At 34.8% G+C, this 20,436-nt stretch overlaps 1 protein-coding gene across 5 annotated transcripts in view; it reads right to left on the bottom strand.

Annotated features, from left to right (window-relative positions):
• NPAS2 (neuronal PAS domain protein 2) overlaps positions 1-20,436 on the bottom strand; it is a 226,204-nt gene that overhangs the window by 18,799 nt on the left and 186,969 nt on the right. For 4 of the 5 annotated variants that reach the window (XM_031959146.1, XM_031959148.1, XM_031959147.1 and 1 more), the window contains 6 exons: positions 19,625-19,731; positions 17,338-17,485; positions 11,818-11,917; positions 4,387-4,528; positions 2,572-2,681; positions 915-1,007 (listed from right to left, as the gene is read on the bottom strand). In XM_031959146.1, the coding sequence (XP_031815006.1) occupies positions 915-1,007; positions 2,572-2,681; positions 4,387-4,528; positions 11,818-11,917; positions 17,338-17,485; positions 19,625-19,731 (700 nt within the window). The remainder of the gene's footprint in view (positions 1-914; positions 1,008-2,571; positions 2,682-4,386; positions 4,529-11,817; positions 11,918-17,337; positions 17,486-19,624; positions 19,732-20,436) is intronic. The other variant, XM_023500424.2, reaches the window with a different exon arrangement.

The raw sequence follows: 20,436 nt of genomic DNA, 5'->3' as shown, positions 1-20,436 counted from the left end.
AGTTTGTGGTCATGGGTTGAGCAAATCTAACTGACTGGTCCACAAGGGAATAAAATCCAAAAGCTTGGCTTCCATTAGCATGGTGCACTAGCCCAATGAGCTGCTGTGTGCAAATCGTGCATTCAAGGATTTAACTATCCAGAAACTGAACAATTCAGTTATTTAAGGATTAAAAAAAACAACCAACATGATACATCTTATAAAATATATTGGATATATAAGGTAATATTCTGGTGAGAAACCTTTGCAAGGCTATTATATCCAATTTAAGGTAACGTGGAAAATAAGAAAAGAGGCATAGAGAACTTGGCAGAACATGCAGAGAGACCCAGGAAGATTATAAAAGAATTAGAAAAGAAGACTAGGATGAAGGACTCGATTGTATAATTTATTTTGGCAGAACTGAAAAAGATGATATTATTTAGAAGAATGTGAATACTACCTTCTTTGTAACATGGAAAATGGCTCAAAATGACCATAGGAGAAACAGGGATAGGGACTGGACTTAGACTAGATTAGCTTTAGATTGTGAACCCTTTGAGGATAGGGACTCTTTTGCCTTTCCTTGTATCCTTCTTTGTATGCAATCATTCCTGCTTGCTCTTTAATAGAGTATGGAGGTTATGTGACGTATTTGCTCAGGGGTTCAACCACCTGTAAATGTCACAGAGGATGGACTTGAATCCAGATCTTATTGGCTTCAGGGTCTGCTCTGTATCCACTATGTCATTAGGGGAAGTATCCCCTGATTGGAATTTTGATTTTGCGTCTTAATATTCAGGTCGGCCTGTGTGCATACCCATTTATGTGCACACTGAGGGAGATAAGAGGTGCATTTTCAAATGTACGAGGGAAAGTCTCCATTCTAAGAAGAATTTTTGCCCCCTTCCCTACTCCCCAAGAACTAGACTCACCTGTGTCATGGGTGTAGGTGGGCTTTGCAAAACAGCCTGAGGCAGCAGATGCTGTGTAAGCAGATCACAGGGTGACTGAGAAGGCAGAGAAGCCTGGAGGTGGGGAAGGAAGGGGATTGAGAAAAAAAGAATCCTGGTTTGTTAACAGATACAGTTTCCAGGGAATTCTAAAACTTCACAGTTGTATAGCTTATGACACCCTCCCTCATCCCCAAAAGTAATCTGGATAGAATGTGCAGAAGAATGCACAATATCTGCCCCAAGAATAGGACAAAGTAAATCCATGCTACAGATAGCGCTATTCCTCTTTTATAGGCTGAGGTAAACTAAGGCAAATTAAGGGAATTAAATTAAGGACTAGCTGGCCACACAACTAGTCAAATAAAATTTGACCCCAGATCTTTTTAATCTAAGTTCAATGCTTTTTTCCCTATTACACCAAGTTCTAAGAATTATTCAAAGGAATATTATTTCATTCTGCCAACTCAGCAGAAATAGCTGGCCTTGGCAACTTAGTTCTACTCCGCATTTGCAAGTCTTAATCTTTAATGTATGTGGCTTCAAGACAAATGCTCACCATCAACTAGTGAACACAGAACTGTGCTAGATGCTATTAGTGCCCTAGTATTAGGCAATAAGCTTGTAATTTACTATTGTTTATCTTCAACTTTAGTGAGATGAAATAGGAATTCTATGAAATTCTGCTTTGGATTCTTTGGAGGAAGTCTTCTGAAAGATTAATATTGACCTTTTGTCCCTGACTCCATTCAGCAAGTCGAGGCAAACTGTGGAACAGGGAACTCAAAACTTCATGTGTAGTTTGAAAAATTTTAAATCAAAATTCAATTAAATTAAAATTTTAATTTTTTAAAATAAAAATTAAATTAAATTTCAGCTGAAATTCTAATTAAATTTAAATTTAAAAGGAGATTCTAATTCAAGTAAATATTAGGTGAAATTTTAACTAAATTAAGATTTGGACTTTTTTAAAAGATAAAAAAAAAACTAATTTCCAAAAATATAAGGAATAACTAGAGGACAATGTGTTGGAAAATGAGTCATCAGAACTGATAAACAATTTTCATTATATTTGAAAATAATGGTTTGCTGGATCTATGCCCCATGTGATTAATGCAGGAATAGTGCATTCTTTTATAGTCTCCAAAATTTCAAGTTGTGGAGTGTGTGTGTGTGTGTGTGTGTGTGTGTGTATTGTTTAGTGTATTAGTTGACTCCTGGAAAGTATTAAAACATTAATGTTTCCTAATACAATCAAATGTAATTTCTAAAAAAGACTTTTCTAGGCATTTTAGAGGAAACCAGAAATATATTCCAGTACTCTGTCCATGGTAGAAGTTCATCTTATTTTATGTGTGTACTCACAGGCATTGTAGCTAGGTGGCTCAGTGGATAGAGTACTAGCTCCAGAGTCAGGAATACCTGAATTCAAATGTGACTTCAGACACTTACGAATCTTAACTGTTTGCTTCAGTTTCTTCATCTATAAAATGAACTGGAGAAGAAAATGGCAAACCCTCCAGTATCTTTGCCAAACAAAACAAAACAAAATAAAAAAGTAACCCATGGCTAATATTGACATGCAATAATTCCTGAGGTCATGAAGAGTTGGACTCAATTGAACAATAGCAACACTCACAGGCATTGCAGCAGACTGGCTGAGCCCTTGCATGGGTAACTCCTGTGGTAGGCTGGAGGTCCTTGACAAGGAAGGGGTACTGGATTCTGTGATCAGTTTGGTTGGAGTGGCTGTTAAGAAAGCAACAAGTATTTTTAATGACTCACATATCCTTTTGAAGCAGGCTCTTTAAAATATATATAAAAATTTAAATTTAAAATAAAATAATAAATAAAATAAATCAAGAATTCCCAGAAGAGCTATAATAGGAATCACTGTGGAAGGAAGGTCATCTCAGTCTGGGTGAATATGATTTTTTTTTTTTTTAATGTATGAATCATTTATTTATTTATTTATTTTTTAATTTAATAGCCTTTTATTTACAGGATATATGCATGGGTAACTTTACAGCATTAACAATTGCCAAACCTCTTGTTCCAATTTTTCACCTCTTACCCCCCCATCCCCTCCCCTAGATGGCAGGATGACCAGTAGATGTTAAATATATTAAAATATAAATTAGATACACAATAAGTATACATGACCAAAACGTTATTTTGCTGTACATAAAGAATCAGACTCTGAAATATTGTACAATTAGCTTCTGAAGGAAATCAAAAATGCAGGTGTGCATAAATATAGGGATTGGGAATTCAATGTAATGGTTTTTAGTCATCTCCCAGAGTTCTTTTTCTGGGCATAGCTGGTTCAGTTCATTACTGCTCCATTAGAAATGATTTGGTTGATCTCGTTGCTGAGGATGGCCTGGTCCATCAGAACTGGTCATCATATAGTATTGTTGTTGAAGTATATAATGATCTCCTGGTCCTGCTCATTTCACTCAGCATCAGTTCGTGTAAGTCTCTCCAGGCCTTTCTGAAATCATCCTGTTGGTCATTTCTTACAGAACAGTAATATTCCATAATATTCATATACCACAATTTTATTCAGCCATTCTCCAACTGATGGACATCCATTCAGTTTCCAGTTTTTAGCCACTACAAAAAGGGCTGCCACAAACATTCGTGCACATACAGGTCCCTTTCCCTTCTTTATTGGGTGAATATGATTGATTAAACACCTATTCAACTTTCCATTTTTTCATGTTAATAGAGATGCCAATATGCATATTGGCTATAGCAGCAGGATAAAACATATCCTCAAGCTTCGTTTTACCTATTAACTTCAATGTCCTCTCAGTAGCACCTAAGCTCCTTGAGGGAGACACTTTTATTGTTTTATCTTTGTATTTTCAAAAGCTTGGCACAGTACTTGTATATAAGAAGTAGATAATAAATGTTTATTGAATTAAATCGAATAGAATTGCTGGGAAGTAGCCAAAAACATCAACTTTTGTCTCATCTCTTTTAATACTTCTGTTTTGGATGCCCCTAATGTCAGTGACTTTTTTCTATTGATTATCTACAATTTATCCCACATATACCTTGTTTGTACCTAGTTGTTTGCATGTGGTCTCCTCTAATTAAAAGATTATGAGTTCTCTGAGAGCAGGGACTGTCTTTCAGTTTTATTTGTATTCTTGGTGCTTAGCAGAGTTTTTGTGTTAGACACTTAAAGCTAATTGAATAACATGTTAGCATCCTTTGGTAGAGATATGAATAAGTGATCAAGTGACCACTATGGCATAACAATATAAGTCCTGGGTACCAATCTCCTTTGTAACAAGGATTGACTTGTATTCAATTTGAGGAATACCAATGGACATGTCTCCCTATTCAGATGAATAATAGCTTTCTCCTGCCACAATCCATTGAATTGTAGACTGCAAAAGAATCTGCTCACTAGTTAACAATAGTCTTGAGGTGTCATACTCACAGGCAGTCTCAGACATGGGTGTATGGGAAGATTTGTGAGAACTTCTTGAAGATGCTGATGGTGATTGGCTAGTGTTAAGGACAGAGGCTCCCACTTCAAGAGCACCAAAGTGTTGTTGAGGATCCAAGCTTGCCCCCTTGTCCTTGAAATACAAATGAATAAAGACACTTTAATTTTCACTGTGAGAATAATGTAAATGAATTCAGTTGTTTTATAACCTTAAATTTATAGTTTTGATAATAACAGTAATTTTGAGATGATTGTTCCAAACATATAGATGCTATCAGTGAAATTGCATTTTGGGATATTGGATTTTTCTGTCACGTATTGTATTTTTGTCATTTGACTTTTTAATTTTATATCTCTTTTGAACTGGAAATCCATTCCTAAAGGGAAACTATTTCATCGATGGAAAGCAGCTCATCCAGTTTTGCATGGTCTAGGCTTCAGAAGAATTAAGAACAGAGCCAAAGAATTATAGGATGTTAAGAGATAGAGGAGACCTTGGCAGTCAATCTACTTTAACCCCTTCACAGATTAGGAAACTTGAAGGGATTTGCCCAAAGCTTTATAATGATTTGGTCATAACCTATGCAATTTTGTCCATGCGATTTCGAATGCATCATCAATTTCCACCACAGTAAAATGAACTCAGGGATTAAAAAAACAAAAGTCACTTGAATCCTTAGATTTTAATTTCATTCCAACCCATCTATAATTTCTACTTTCTTGACATGACTACTAAAATCCAAGTAAGTCTCTGAATAGAAGAAATATGGAAATAGTATCAGCCTATTTTCTTCTGATTCCTATCTATTCATTGTCCAAGTTACCTGGATCTAAAGGACTGCATAGGTGGTAGGATGAACAAAATATTATGTGTTTCTTACTTATGTAAGCTAACTTCACATTTCTTATGGCTTAATTTTGTACATATGGATCAAGTTTGAGCTATAATGTTTTTTCAATTTAAAGAGAGAAACTATTATGTATATGTTAGAAATAACTCTATGGAAGTTGCTTTATTGAGCCATAGGGTTACAATTATGCAATTTGGCACAGTGAAAGGTGTGTGTTGTGTGTGTGTGTGTGTGTGTGTGTGTGTATTTGTGTGTTGTACATTTTGCTATTCTTTCTATTAGGAATGGGTATACCTAAATTTGTATCTGCAACTTTCTAATTGGTCTCCCTTCTTCAAATTTCTTCCCATTCTTACACATTGCAATCAAAGTGATTTTTCTCAAGTAAAGATGTGACCATGACACTCACCTATTCTATCACTTTCTATTGCTTCTGTTACATTAAAAAAATTAGCCTTAATGGTTCCTTTTTGCTTTTATTCATTATTTTGTGGAATTAAGTTTCAATTCCATATAAGTTACCTGATTTATGAAGTTTCACAACAGTACTCCTCTCACTATCAGCTGACTTAAAGAATGTCACAATATTCTCTTTTTCCTCTCACCTCAGTGTTTCCCACTACCACCACTTCCCCACACCCAATGAGAAACCAGATGTCTCAAACTCTATAATCCCATGTTTCCCGCCCCCCCTTTTTTTTTTAAACTCCCTCCAAATTGTATATTAACTATGAGAAGTTGAGCTTCTGGGTCCTTGGCTACCAAGAACCTTGGGCACAGCTTTTTTTGTAAGCACATGCATTGCCAAATAAACCATTGTGTAGATGTAATTATTTGGTTTCTTTATTCTGCTGTTATCACTTTCGGGATAAAATATAATTTTATAATAGATTAATATATATTTTATCTTTTAAAGCCTCTATCTGGCTCCAACTAAACTTTCCAGCTACAATGAACATTAATCCCCCTTGCACTTTGTGACTGAGGTAAATTGACTTTCTGTCCCTCCTTTGTGTGAGTCACATGCCTTATTCCCTTTTCCTATTCTTCCTTTCATTTTACCCTGAGCATGGAAGGCACTTTCCCTATTTTCCTAAGACAATTCCTTTCTTTCGCCAAGATGTATCACCTTCTACCTTTTTTTTTTTTTTTTTTTTTTTTTTAAATAGTAACTTTTTATTGACAGAATCCATGCCAGGGTAATTTTTTTTACAACATTATCCCTTGCACTCACTTCTGTTCCGATTTTTCCCTCCTACCCTCCACTCCCTCCCCTAGATGGCAAGCAGTCCTATATATGTTGAATATGTCCTAGTATATCCTAGATACAATGTATGTGTGCAGATCCAAACAGTTTTCTTGTTGCACAGGGAGAATTTATCACCTTCTACCTTAAGTCTTTCCTAACCCTCCCACTGCTAGTGCTCTCCTGCTCAAATTATCTTGCACTCTTTCTGCTTCAGTATGCGCTTGCTCTCTCCTCATTAGAATGGTACACACTAAGCGTAGGCAGAAATATGCTGGCAAATGTTAAATAACCAGTTTTCCAAGAAAAAATATGTATAGGACACACTTTCAAATTTAATCTACATAATTAACATTTTCTACATCACACCTTGTTAAGCCTAGACAATCAACAAAACAATTAATCAGGCCCTGATTTTTTAACATGTGCCAATTTCCTGGGTATAACAAATATTCCTGAGACCAGCTGAAGCTGGGTCTATCACAACCCTATTCTTTAGGCTTGTAACTTTAATGCCCGGAGCAATATCTGGCATATTTTGTTGTTGTTCAGTTATGTCTAACTCTTCATAACCTCATTTGGGGTTTTCTTGGCAAAGATATTAAAATGGTTTGACACTTTCTTCTCCAGCTCATTTTGCAAATGTGACAACTGAGGCAAACAGGGTTAAGTGACTTAAATTACACTAGTAGCTGAGGCTAGATTTGAACTCAGGTCCTTCCTAGCCTAAGGCTGATACTCTGTCCACTGCACTACCTTGCCATATAATGGAAACTTGATTACAAAAACCATCATCTACAGTTTTTGTTAGGAAGACCATTTCAGAACCAGTTTTTGATTTGAGCTAATAGTTGCTATTCTCGTAGGTAATGTTTTGAGTTTTTTGTTTTTTTTTTCTGGAATTTGAAGCTGGCAGAAAGTCTTTGCTCAAGAAAAGATACCTATTGAAAATTCATGTCCTAAACATTATGCTATCTTTCAGCCATGATGTATTGCCTCCAACACCTGCCTATTAACAGCTTAATATTATACTCTGACATGATTCATGATGTATTATGTGGCAAGCTTGGATATTAAACACTTCAATAAACAAAGACAAGATGTACCATATCACTATGCTGAAGATTAATAACTGTATTGTGCATTAGCATAAATCATGTCAGCAGAGGATACTCTGAAAGGAGACTGAACTACTCTTTCATTTTTAAAGATGATTTTTATTTTCTTTTATCCATCTCAGTCAATGATAGGTTCAGATATTATTTCTCTAGCAGAGGACAATAATAGCATTTACATATCACTTCAAGTTTTGCAAAGCACCTTACATGTGTTATCTCATTTAATCCTCACAATAATCCTGGGAGGTAAGTGCTATTATTATCTCCATTTTACTGATGAGGAAACTGAGGCAGACAAAATTTAGTGACTTGCCTAGGACGACACATTTACTAGCTGGAGGCTAGATTTGAACTTTATTTTTTCTCACCCAAGCTCAATCATTATATCTGCTAGCTGCTTCTCAATAGACAAAAGACACCATTACAGTGGGAAAACAGAATGAAAGTAATGAGAATTGGATTTTAGTCCTAGTCCTGAGACTAATAATTAAGAAATTTGACACAAGGCACTTTGCTTTAACTATTTTGGTATGATATGAGGAAATCAGAATATATATATATGTTTTTTTGTTCATTTTCAAATTTAATATAGAAAGAGTGGTACAGTTTCTGTTTGTATTTTAGTTGGCCTGGAATCAAGGACCTTTTAAAGGGCTGGTACAGAGATGTCTCTTGAATAATAATTTTTATGGAGTAAAGTTTTTAGTTGAAGGTTGAATAGACAACATTTAGATTCATAAGAATATAAATCACCTCTAGGAGGGACCATCCAGTGCAATCCTCTCATTTTATAGATAAGGAAATTTAGGCCTAGGGAAATTAAATGACTTTTCCAAGATCACACACAGAGTAATTAATGGAGATAGAAAGCTAAAATCAGAAACAATTCCTATGTTCAAGGAACCAGTATTTGAATATTGAGACAAATAAACATGAACAGTTAAATTAGACAATAAATGCAAAGGGAAATGCCTTATAGAATCTGAAGGGGAGAAGATTGCTAAGAAAATCAAAGACTGTTTCATAGCGTATGTAGGACCTAACTTAGGCCTGAAAGGAAGGAAAAAGGTCTGTGGGTGTCAAGGCCAGTGAAAATTTAACTGTTGCAATGCTTTTCATAATGTCTGGTCTTTATGGTACAATTAATTACCTTTCCTTATTATATTGATAAGGATATGGTATTACTGCTTTAAATTTTGTAATTGTAGGTGCTATATTTTCTTATTCTGATGACCAGAAATGAACCGCTAGTGCTTGCTCTAGAATAAAATTTTAAAATATATATATTTACACACAGCTATGTTAATAAGAAGATCTTATTAGGATCTTTGTGTATTAAAAGCTTATCTCTCCTCTCCTGTGGAATCTGAATTGGCATTTCAGATGTTCAGTGATGAGGAGGGGGAACAACATAAGCATCCTTATAAGGCCTTTGATATGTCACTGAAGAGAATAACACAAAATCATTTTCCTGGAACTTGCCAGATAACAGACAAATATGCTGGAAATGTTCATTTTTTTCTTTCCTTCACCTCGAAAATAAACTAATAAAGTCTCTCTCAATAAATTTCCACCAGAATCCTTATGGCTCCATATCACCTGTCATCATAGATAAAACCTACCACGTGTCTAAATAAGGTAATAAGGAAAATAGCTGCCATATTCTTATCTCCTCAATCAATATCTATGCTCATCAGTCTTAATCCTAAAGAAATCACAAATTAAGCTCTTGCTCCCCAGAAGTCACCATTTTGGAGAATTCAAAATGGAGGGAGTATCCTTAACACATATCATAGACAAGTCTTTTTCTAAGCAAAAAGATTAATCTGGGGAGCCCTTTTAAAAATGACTGCATCACTCCAGTGAGAGGAACTCTCCAGTCTTAGCAGAATCTGGACGCAGATTTAGAAGCCCCCAGCAGCCCACTCCTGTCTTCAGACTGTTGTAAAGAATGCCTTTCAATAAGTTTCCTTTAGATGTGTATTATCCAGGCATTTGACCTGGAGGTGTTTTATGCAAGGTCTTATGCATTGTATCTCTTTCCCCTCTCAAGTGTGGATACCTGGGTTAGCACATCATTCATTTGGAAAAGCATTTTCTAACAAATGAAGGTATGGAAGTGGATAAAAGAAACTGATCAATTTTCCTTCTTGTTATGAAATTTCTTGAACTCAGAGTATAGTCATTCCAATTGTCACAGTGAGGTGACTTATTTTTTTTGTATAAATTTAAAAAATAGATTTTTATTGATATCTTTTATCTTTACATTGCTTATATTCCCCCTTATCCCACTTCCCTATTTTCCTCCCAGAGAAAAAGAAAAAGAGAAAACAAAACTCAGCAAAGCTGAATATACATACATATGTATATACACTTTGTTATTTGTAATGTTCCACACCCATGTATCCCCAACTTCTGAGAAAGAGTAGGAAGGGGGAAGCATTATCTCATAGCTCTTTTTATGGGTTATAGTTTATTTTTTATAAATTAAAAAAATCAATTTAAATAAATAACTTAATTATTGATTTTTTTCTGCTTAATTTATCTTGTTGTAGTCATTGTATGTATTGTTTCCCCTGGCTCTGCTTACTTCACTTTGTAGCAGTTCATGTAAGTCTTTATATATTTCTTTGTATACATGACAACTTATTTCTTACAACAGTAGAATTCCATTACTTTTATGAGCCAGAATTTCTTTAGCCATTCTCCAATTGATGACATCTACTTTGTTTCTAGTTCTTTGCTATCACAAAATAGAGCTGCTTGAAAAATGTTGATGTATGTAGAACCTTTCTTTTTTTGTCAGTGACCTCACTAGAGATATACTAGCAGTGGAATCTGCGAGTCAAAGAGCATGTGCACTTTAGTCACTTTATTTACATCATTCCAATTTGTTTTCCAGAATGACCACACCAATTCACACTTCCATCAACAGCATATATTGTAGCATAATTTAAAAGAGGAATGACATTAGCAAAGACCAAGGAAGGAGAAAGCACTAAGAGAACAGGGAACACCAATGGGGGTTTTGCCTTTTCTTAATAATAACAATTGATAAAATGTTGACCTGAGTCCAGCTGGCCCCATATCACATTGACAAGACCCTCTGTGTTTCCCCCATTAGCTAACCTGGAGTAAAAAAAGGAAAATTGTTTTGTTGGTAAAGAGAATAAGTGATGGCAAGTATTCTGAGATAAGGCTGCAAAAAGTGGTCAAAATGCAGACTGTGGAGGATCTTAACTCAACTTAAGGAGTTTATATTGGATTTTCTCAGCAAGGTGAACCACTGGAAGTTTCTAATCTATGGTTCAAATAATTTTCACTTTATTGATAGTAACATATATTGTGCCCCTCTCACAACATCATATGGAATGAGTATAAAATAGATATTATCCCAGTAACAAACTTATCATGGAAAAGTGTCTGCCCCATTTAGCTTAGCAGTGTTTAATGCAGGACAGTGACAAACTGAAAATGATTACTAAAATTACTGTGCCTTGGTTTTTTCTATCTTTTAAATGAAAGTTTAAAAAAGAACTCCCTTTTCTCTGATGTAGTGAGAGGATAGAGTAGTTAATGGCTCTATGGTGCTTTAAAGTGCCTTTAAAGTAGAGTCTTTAGAAAATATTGAATTCAGCATCCTTATTTTGTAGATGAGGAAACTAAGCTTCAGAAATAACTCAGCCATGGTCACATGGTAACGATTACAAGGTCACATATTTAATAAATAGAAGAATGAGGATCCCATGTATTTTCTTTACATCATGCTATGCAACAGAGTCGTCGCTAGGTGACGCAGTGCATAGAGCACCAGGTCTAAAGGCAGGAAGACTTACTGGGTAGAAATCCAGGGGCAGATATTTCCTAGCCGCGTGATCCTGGGCAAGTTACTGAACCCTATTTGACTCAGTTTCCTAATGTGTAAAATGAACTGGAGAAGGAAATAGCCATCCATTCTAGTATTTTTGTCAAGAAAACCCCAAATGGGATCACAAAGAATTGGACACTACTGAAATGGTTGAAAAATACCAAAAGCATTAGAGCCCATCTTGAACAAAATCCATATATATTATAGATACATGATATAGTCCAACTATATAATAGAGTCCAATAACCGCCAACTCCATATGCAACTTATTTAAATATATTTAATTAAATATAAACCACATTCAATCAGTCAACAAGTATTTGCTTATGAAAAACATACCAAGAGGCATGGTACCTTTAGTGTTGAAGAGTCGACAACCTCAGATGCTGAATCTTCCAGAGCTAGTTCTTGCCTCCTTTCCACTCGAACATCTGCATAACTAATGAGAGTTAAGGGGGGTAGGGGGGAGAGAAACAAAATATTAAAGGAGTTGAGTGGGAAATAGCACAAAGTAATAGATAGAGGTCTGGTCTTGAAGCTAAGAAGCTCTGAGTTCAAGTCTTTCTACAACATATTTCAGCTTTGTCATTAGGGACAAGTAATTTAATCTATCATTTCTTCATATTTTTATTTCTGTGTACATGGGCATGTGAGGCATTCAGGGTTAAGTGATTTGCCCAGAGTCACACAGCTGCTAAATGTTAAATGTCTGAGCCCTGATTTAAATTCAGATCCTCCTGAGTCACGTTGGTGTTTTAGGTAACTTTCTGAAACTACAAGTTAAGTGTCTGGAGAGGGAACATTTCCACATATCAATGGACCAGGAATAAAAAAAAAGAAAAGGAAGAAACAGCAATTGAGTGAATATTTTTGCAAAAAAACCTATAGAAGGAGATAGAAAGTTGCCACATAATAACTATCCCCAGAGCAAGCAATAAAAATGAATTAAAGAAATCTTATTTGTCTGAAGGACTGCATATTATCCTACCTTCTAAATTCTATTATAAATATTTTAACAGAGTGCTTTCTAGTGATTAATATAATCTCTTCCTATTTTCTTTCCCCCTTCCATTTATTAATAAAACCATCAGAGTTAAAGATTATATCACAAAAGCCTCTAAACTAACTTTCTTTTAAGAAAAAATGATTTATAATTTTTTAAAAATTAAAACCAATCATTTTTAGTATGACGGTATACTGTTTTTTTTTTTAATAAAAAAAGTTATTTAAAAAATTTTTTTGATAAGGCAATTAAAATTAAGGGACTTGCCCAAAGTCACACATGTTGTGTCAAGTATTTGAAGCTATATTTGAACTCATGTCCTACTGATGCTAGGGCCAGTGGTCTATTCACTGTACCATCTAGTGTATCTTTATTTTTAACCTATGGAATAAAACGAGCAATTTCATAACATAGTGTAATAAAAAAGATGATTGCATGTGAACTGCAAATCTATTATATATAACTTGATATTTCCTTTGAATACACAATAAAGTTATCATGTAAATTCCTTTTTTTCCTTCCCTCCATCTTGCCTTGAACTCCTTTCTTCTACAAACTTAAAAAATAAAATGAAGGTAATATCTTGTTTATAAAGTCTCATAGTTGTCAATTCACATACTTCCTTCAGTCTAGATTATGCAAGTGAGACAGTTTACATGTACTGTTTACTGAAGTGTAGCTTCACAAGATGTATTATATGTGTATATGTGTTTTGTAATTAAATTCCTTAGAAAAGTCCATCTCTAGATAGTAATAGAATTATCAAGGTACAGGTACAGTTCTTTCCTTCATCTATTGACTTGTTCTCCAAATAAACCACTATTTCAGGATCACCAGAAAGAACAATTCATTTGTTTTCACTCTCTTAATGGAAGGGTGTAGATCAATTCAATTGTGATGATGTGTAACGATTTAGCAGAGGGCTGAAATGAATAGATTGAATAAGCTGTAAGCTTTTTACCTAGTATGCACATATACATCCTAAGTGAGGCCACTAAGGTACCATTTTCCATGTTGATTTATACAATCCATTCTATTTTTCCTTGACGAAATTTTCACTCTAAAACTATGGAAGAGAAAAGGATAGAAGCAGAAAGGACAGGATATATAAGCACCTAGTCACTGACAAGGACTAAGGACTGTCAGCCTTTTATAAAATTTGACATTTAAAAAAATATTCTTACCCTATTTACTAAAGAATAGGAACTTGTCCAAAGTCTTACAACAATCAATGACAAAGTTAATTGTAAGCTTTCCCTAATCCTTCATTTTTTTTTCTTTTCTCAGTCAAGCAGTCTTTTCTGATTTATAAAACTGATTTAAGTTCTTAAAGGATTTCTGTAGATTGGAAAAAAGCAGGAAAAAAAATGAATGGTACTTTACCTTTACCCATTATAACTGTGTTCCAGTGCATGATGGTTTAAAATAGCTCTGAATGCATAAGACTACCTCTAAACTCCAGGAAGAAAAGAATTCATTCTGACAATCTAGGCCTAAGGACTACTACGGGAGTCTCTTCTGTGGAAGCTTTCAAGGACTGTGTCACTCAGTTGTCAGCATGAGTCTTAAAGCATAATGTAGGTGTATGTGTGCATTATTTATGGAAGACAATGTTCAGTTTTCTTCTCTAAATGTGGATTAGGGTGGGCAGTGGATGGATAACAGAAGTATATAGCAAGAAAAGAAAATATACACAAGCACACAATACATCTGTGAAGCAATGATTTACTACATAATACCCTGAGGTGATCCAAAAGCCTAAACACAGTTTTCAAAGAATTCTATTGAAAAATCAGGGAGAAACAAGAGATAGAGAAAATCATGGAAAGTAAAATGGATAATTTTGGTTACATTAAATTAAAAAGCTTTTGCACAAACAAAACCAATGCAGTCAAGAATAGAAAGAAAACAGGAAATGGGATTTTTTTTTTTTTTTAAACAGCAAGTTTCTCTGATAAAGGCTTCATTTCTTACATGTATAGGGAGCTAAGTAAAATTCAAAAGATTGTGTCATTTCCCAGTTGCTAAATGGTCAAAGTATATAAAAGCAGTTTTCAGGAGAAGAAATCAAAGCTATCTTCAGTCATATGGAACAATGCTATTGATTAGTTATCTATTAATTAAAGAAATGCAAATTAAAACAATTCGGAGATAGCAGCTCACACCAATCACATTGTTTAACATGACAGAAAAGGAAAATGACAAATATAGAGGGGATGCCAAAAACTTGGGAGGCTAATGCATTATTGGTGGAATTGTGAACTAATCTAGCCATTCTGTTGAACAATTTGCAACTATGCTCAAAAGACTATAAAACTAGGGATACCCCTTGATTCAGCAATACCACTACTAGGTCTATGAACTAAAGAGATCAGAGAAAAGGAAGACAATTCAAAAGACTTATGATATAAAGTGCTATCCATATCCAGAAAAAGAATTGATGAACTCTGAATACAGATAGAAGCATTTTTTAAATTTTTTTTTTCAACATGGCTAATATGTTTTGTATTATCTCACATGTATAATTGGTATCACATGTTTTACTCTCAATGTATGGGGTAGAGGGGGAGGGAGAGAATTTAGAGCTCAAACTTTGAAGGAAAAAGTATTAAAGATAAATAATAATTTTGTTTTTAAAAAGAAAAATCAGGGAGAATTTTATTGGCGTAAAGGACTTAACGTATAAGGTGAGGGTGACTTTGGGAATTATATTACATGCATCATCATGTGTATATGTATGTGTGTGTGTATACATATAACCTAGAGTTATATGGAAGTCATATAAACTAACCCATATTTGATTTTTTAAAAAAGCCCTTTACAATATCCCCAATGAGTTCGAATTAAGCCTTTGCTGGAAGATTCCTAACGAATTATCAGTTATCGACTATTTTCTTTATTTTTCTGCTGAGGCAATTGGGGTTAAGTGACTTGCCCAGGATCACACAGCTAGGCAGTGTTAGATGTCTGAGATCAAATTTGAACTCATGTCCTCCTGAATTTACTTTATTCACTGCTTTATTTACTGCACCACCTACCTGCCCACTTATCTACTATTTTCTAGGTATTGTGCTAAGTACCACTTTCAGAGGCAGTTCAATCCAGTTTTGTATAGAACTAAACATAAGGAAAATTTTCTTTTTCAAATAAATCTATGATCTCACTGATTTTGGAATTTCAATAATTCTGATCACAACCCATCTATACCTATGTAACTTTCATCCATGTCCTCTGGGAATTTTGCTATAGATTATCCCCCCAAAATGTGCTGGAAACTTTCCTTGCTTCCTCCTGACATTGTGAGGCTAATTAGTAGAGCAAGCTATCTATCTACCATATCTCTTTTTTACCCCTCAACCAGTCCATCTTTTCTTTCTCTTATAAAATTCTATGATAGCATTTTTTATTTCTGTTCTTTAGAGTTCTTAATTGGTTATATGTTGCAATCTGCTCACACATACCATTATCCTTTTCACTGGACTGGGTGTGATACTCACTTTTTAGTTCTTTGGGGATATTTGTGTTCAGGTCTTGCTGCTATATAACAATACTGGTAAAATATTTGTTCTGAAAAGATGGATCTTTGCTGTTGCAGGAACCTTGGGATCAATACTTTAAAATTTCCTGAAAGCAATCTAGCCAGACCTCCTTTTCTTTTTCAAATCTGGAATTAGTTGTAATTATCTATGTCTATCATTCATCCTGGATTGATTTCTCAATTTCTATCTCCTTCCCTCCATTCTTCCCTCTTCTCCCCCCGTCCCAACACAAAAGCAAGAGATACTCTATAGACATTCTTCATCTGTTGGATCTTTCTTGCATGGATGGGTGGGCCAAACACCTTTGAGTGATTATATACTTCCAAATAGGGGATGGGGATGTAAAGAAGAATGTAGTGTCTCAAGTCTTAACAATCAGCATAATATCATCTTACTTTTATATCTATCACTCTGCAACTGCCATGCATTGCTCCTACTTCTGGGGTCAACTAGAAGAGTTTTTTTATCCCTCTTCCACATGAGAACACTTCAGATATTTTTAGGCAAGTTTCATGTCTCCTCTAAGTCTTCTTAGAGTAGACTACCCTCCTCACTCCAATCTTTCATCCTATCCTTTCTGGTGTGTTTTCCAGTCAGTTCTACAGCTGGGTTATCCTTTTCAAGGAATGTTTCAGTTTTGTGCATTTTTCCTGAAACACGGTACCTAGAACTTAACTTGACTCAGGATGTAACTTAAAAGATGGAATTTAATTCCTCCTTCTGAATACCATGCCTCTCTTAATGTATTCCAGGACAGCTTTACCTATTTCTGTTTGGGCTGTTATATCACATTGGTGACTCATATTAAGTCTACTAAAACCCCTTTATGTTTTTCTTTCGTCCCCCTTCCCCCATCTTATTCCTAAAAAGCTGTTGTCTTTTCTGTCCTCAGATCCGTCTTTTATTTATGAAGTTGATTTTTAGGAGTGTGTGTGTGTGTGTGTGTGTGTGTGTGTGTATGGGCAACTAACTTAAAATGGAGTGGAAAAGCTGGTTTTGGCCATTTAGGCTTATTGAATTAGCTTTATATTTGTCATAGCTCCATTTTTCTCTGTAAAGTCTTTTTAACCCCTCTTAATTCTAGTGTCTTCCCTTAGCTAATTATTCCTATTTATCCTGTATATTGCTTGTTTTCATGATATATTAGATTGAAAATTCCTTAAGGGCAGGAACTACCTTTTGCTTCTTTTTGTATCCATAGAATATGGTGCCTGGCACATACACATTTAATAAAAGCTGACTGATTAATTGGTTAATTGTGACAGAGAAACAGTGATTGATCAGCTGTAATCAAAGGGAGAAAGGCATTTACTGTACCTGACTACAGTGTGTGTACAGACAATGAACTCTGGCTTGGAATTCCATTGATGGTAGGTGATGTAGTAATGGGTCTGGAGCCATATCCACTGCTGTCCTTTGGTCAGAAACCGATAACAACAAGACTTTCCTTTGCCAAACTGCATCACTGTTAGTAGAAAATGTACACTGCATATAACAAATTTTAAAAAATGTGAAAATGATCTTTTAAAATTTATTATAAAATAAAATTAATGATTTTTAATGAAAATATCAAACATGGCTTATTCCTCTGATCTCCTTTCCTCAAATTTTTAGGTAGAAAGCAGTATAATCACAGACTTATGAAGCAGAAGTACTACAATTAAAATTTTTCTACAGCTTAACTTAAGCAGCTCCTTAACTATAGGCAAATACTACTAAATTTAAAAAAAAAAAAAAAAAACATGTTTTAATTTTTAAAAGGCTCAGATTTTCTGGGACATAATCTCACAATCTCTAGAGTTGTCTTTGAAAACACTGGGGGCCTGGTAAAAGATTCTATGCAGCCCTGGAAGAACAGGACCCAAAAATAGAAGTGACAGCTATCAACCTTTGGACTAATTTTGTGATTGTCACTCAGCAGTTTATACTTATTCAATGCTGCTCTTAAGTAAAGTTTGAAGTAGAATTCTTCTCCCCTCTTTCCAGCCCTGCATTACAGTTTTGATCTGTCCATTGTCATCCCATTTGCTAATGAGAATTCTCCTGGGTATCTATGGGTAACCTCTGAATGGAGAAGCTGACAATTTACTGGATGGACAGGGAAGAATATTTGGTCCTAGGGGCAGGTAACAAAGATTTAACATTTCTTACATGAGCAGATAAGGATAAATCAAAACCAGAAACTTAAAACCACTTAAATTCTGGATAGTCTTTTGGAGAATGTGATATTTGTTTAAGTGAGAAGCATAAAATAATGAAAAGTAGGTTGAGAACAAGAATGTTTAATCTATGCTTATCTAGAGACTTCTCAACCCCATCAAAAATAACAATAATGGCAACTCAAACAAGTAAAACAAAAGGATCTCTAAAATCCTTTAGAAATCAAAAAGAATTTTTCAAGGAGCCAGGGATTGTGAGGTCAGCAAAGTCAAAGGCAACTAAATGGCTTACAGCTTTAAAGATTAGTTAGCATAATACTATAATAGTTAATCTTGATGAATACCCAAGGGTATTCTTCCATAAACAAGCATTAGGTTTGAGAGGTTCTAGTGGTTATTACTATAAACCAGTACTATATTTGGATAAATAAATTGATTGTCACATTCCTTTATTTAGCATTGATCTTTAGACTGTTACTTTTTCAAAGCTCACAAATAATAAGTAAAATGATGAAAATACATTTATTAGAAACAAAAAAAGAGCCATGATATTGACACTCAAAAGTGTAATGCCGGAGAAACTGAGCAAGACAGAGATTAGAGAACAATTTAATAGTTTATTAAATGGAGAGATTTACTGAGACTAAATGATCCATGTTTGGTCCCAGGGTTGAATGAGACTATCGTTTCAAAGAATCCAGCCCTGAATATCAGACAGCAAGACTCTTTTATAGGATAACAAGAACAATGACATAATGGGGGAAATACCTGGATGGGGATAACTTAATGGGGGGAGGTACCTAGGATGACATAATGGAGGGAGGTACTGGAGAGGTTACTGATATTCTAATGATGTCTAAAATGGATAGCCTTTATCCTGTCAAACATTAAGAAGGAATGATTATAGCCTAAAGATATAAAACCTTTATCTCATCAAAGAGGGAAAGATTAGCAGAGTAACTAAATAGGACAATTAGGGAAACTGGGTCAGGACATTAAAAGGGAACTGTGGCACAACAAAAGTAGTGAATAATGTGAATCACTCTGGCTTGGAAACAGTATGATGCTCTTCTCCTCCGCCCTCTCCCACAGCACACCTCTCCAAATGTCACCTTCTTGATTTATTTAGCATTAATTTGTGTTCTCTAGTCACAGTCAAGATGGGCAATGGGAAAGGGACTTTGAGTATGGTAGGGGCCAGGAAGAAGTCACTTCAGAGTTGGAAATTCAACTTACATTATTACTGTATAACTTATTTGTATAGTTGAGAGTTGCTTTCATGCTGCAGTATAACCATCTTTCCAAGGATTACTCCCTCCATACTTTAAATCAAACCAGAAGGTAAATTGACTTGCAAAGATGCAGAATTCCAATTCTATTGGAGCATATGGAACCCATACCTGCCAAAGAAGGCTGCCCCTAAGTTTAAACAGTGTCATACTTACAGTGTTCATGGCACCGGGCTAGAAGTTCTAGGTCATCTATGTGATAATAATCATAGCCAGAAGTACCCAGCACTTCAAAAGGCAAATATCCTATGATTGGTGGAGCTCTGTAGAAGGACAATAAGAAAACAAACACATAGAGTCTAATTGGGAAGCCGATTGTGGTTAGTCCTTTTATTTAACTTAAGGTATTAGGATATTTTATTTTCAGAAGAAATGCTGAAATCTTATGATCTTTAGGGGGAAAAGGAAAAGAAAATTTCCAATTTTACAAAAGCCTATAACAGAGTAAGGCCACATTTCCCAAAGATCCATGGAAATATTCTGTAAATGAATAAAACTTTTCTTGGGTGTATTCTGGACTATTTTGGTATATTCTTGGATTATTTATGTTTGGGTATATTCTGGACTTATTATTTAAAAGGAATGAAATTTCTAGATAACATTAAAAAAATTATAGTAGATCAGCAGCAACTAAAATCTCAAAACAATCAAGCAAACAAGCAAAAACAAAAACAAAAAATCAAACCTAAAAAACATACTAACTCAATCACAAAACAAAGTGGAAGAAAAAAAATCTAGTACTTTGCATCAAATTAATTAAATTAATTAATGAAATGTAAATTAAGAAAAAAAATCAAGATAAGACTTAAAATGCACATGAAGGAAATGTGATCAGAGGTCTCCTTGCAGCCCTTTAACTTTTATGGAGACTCCAAAAAGGAAGGACCACTTGATTTAAAAGTCTCTTGCTTTTGCAAAGATGCTTCACTAGGCAAATGCCTCATTTCCCCATGGGTCTCCTGACCTTG

The sequence above is a fragment of the Sarcophilus harrisii genome, chromosome 3 (genome assembly GCF_902635505.1).
Source record: "Sarcophilus harrisii chromosome 3, mSarHar1.11, whole genome shotgun sequence".
Lineage (NCBI taxonomy): Eukaryota > Metazoa > Chordata > Mammalia > Dasyuromorphia > Dasyuridae > Sarcophilus > Sarcophilus harrisii.
This window is presented reverse-complemented; position numbering and strand designations above follow the sequence as displayed.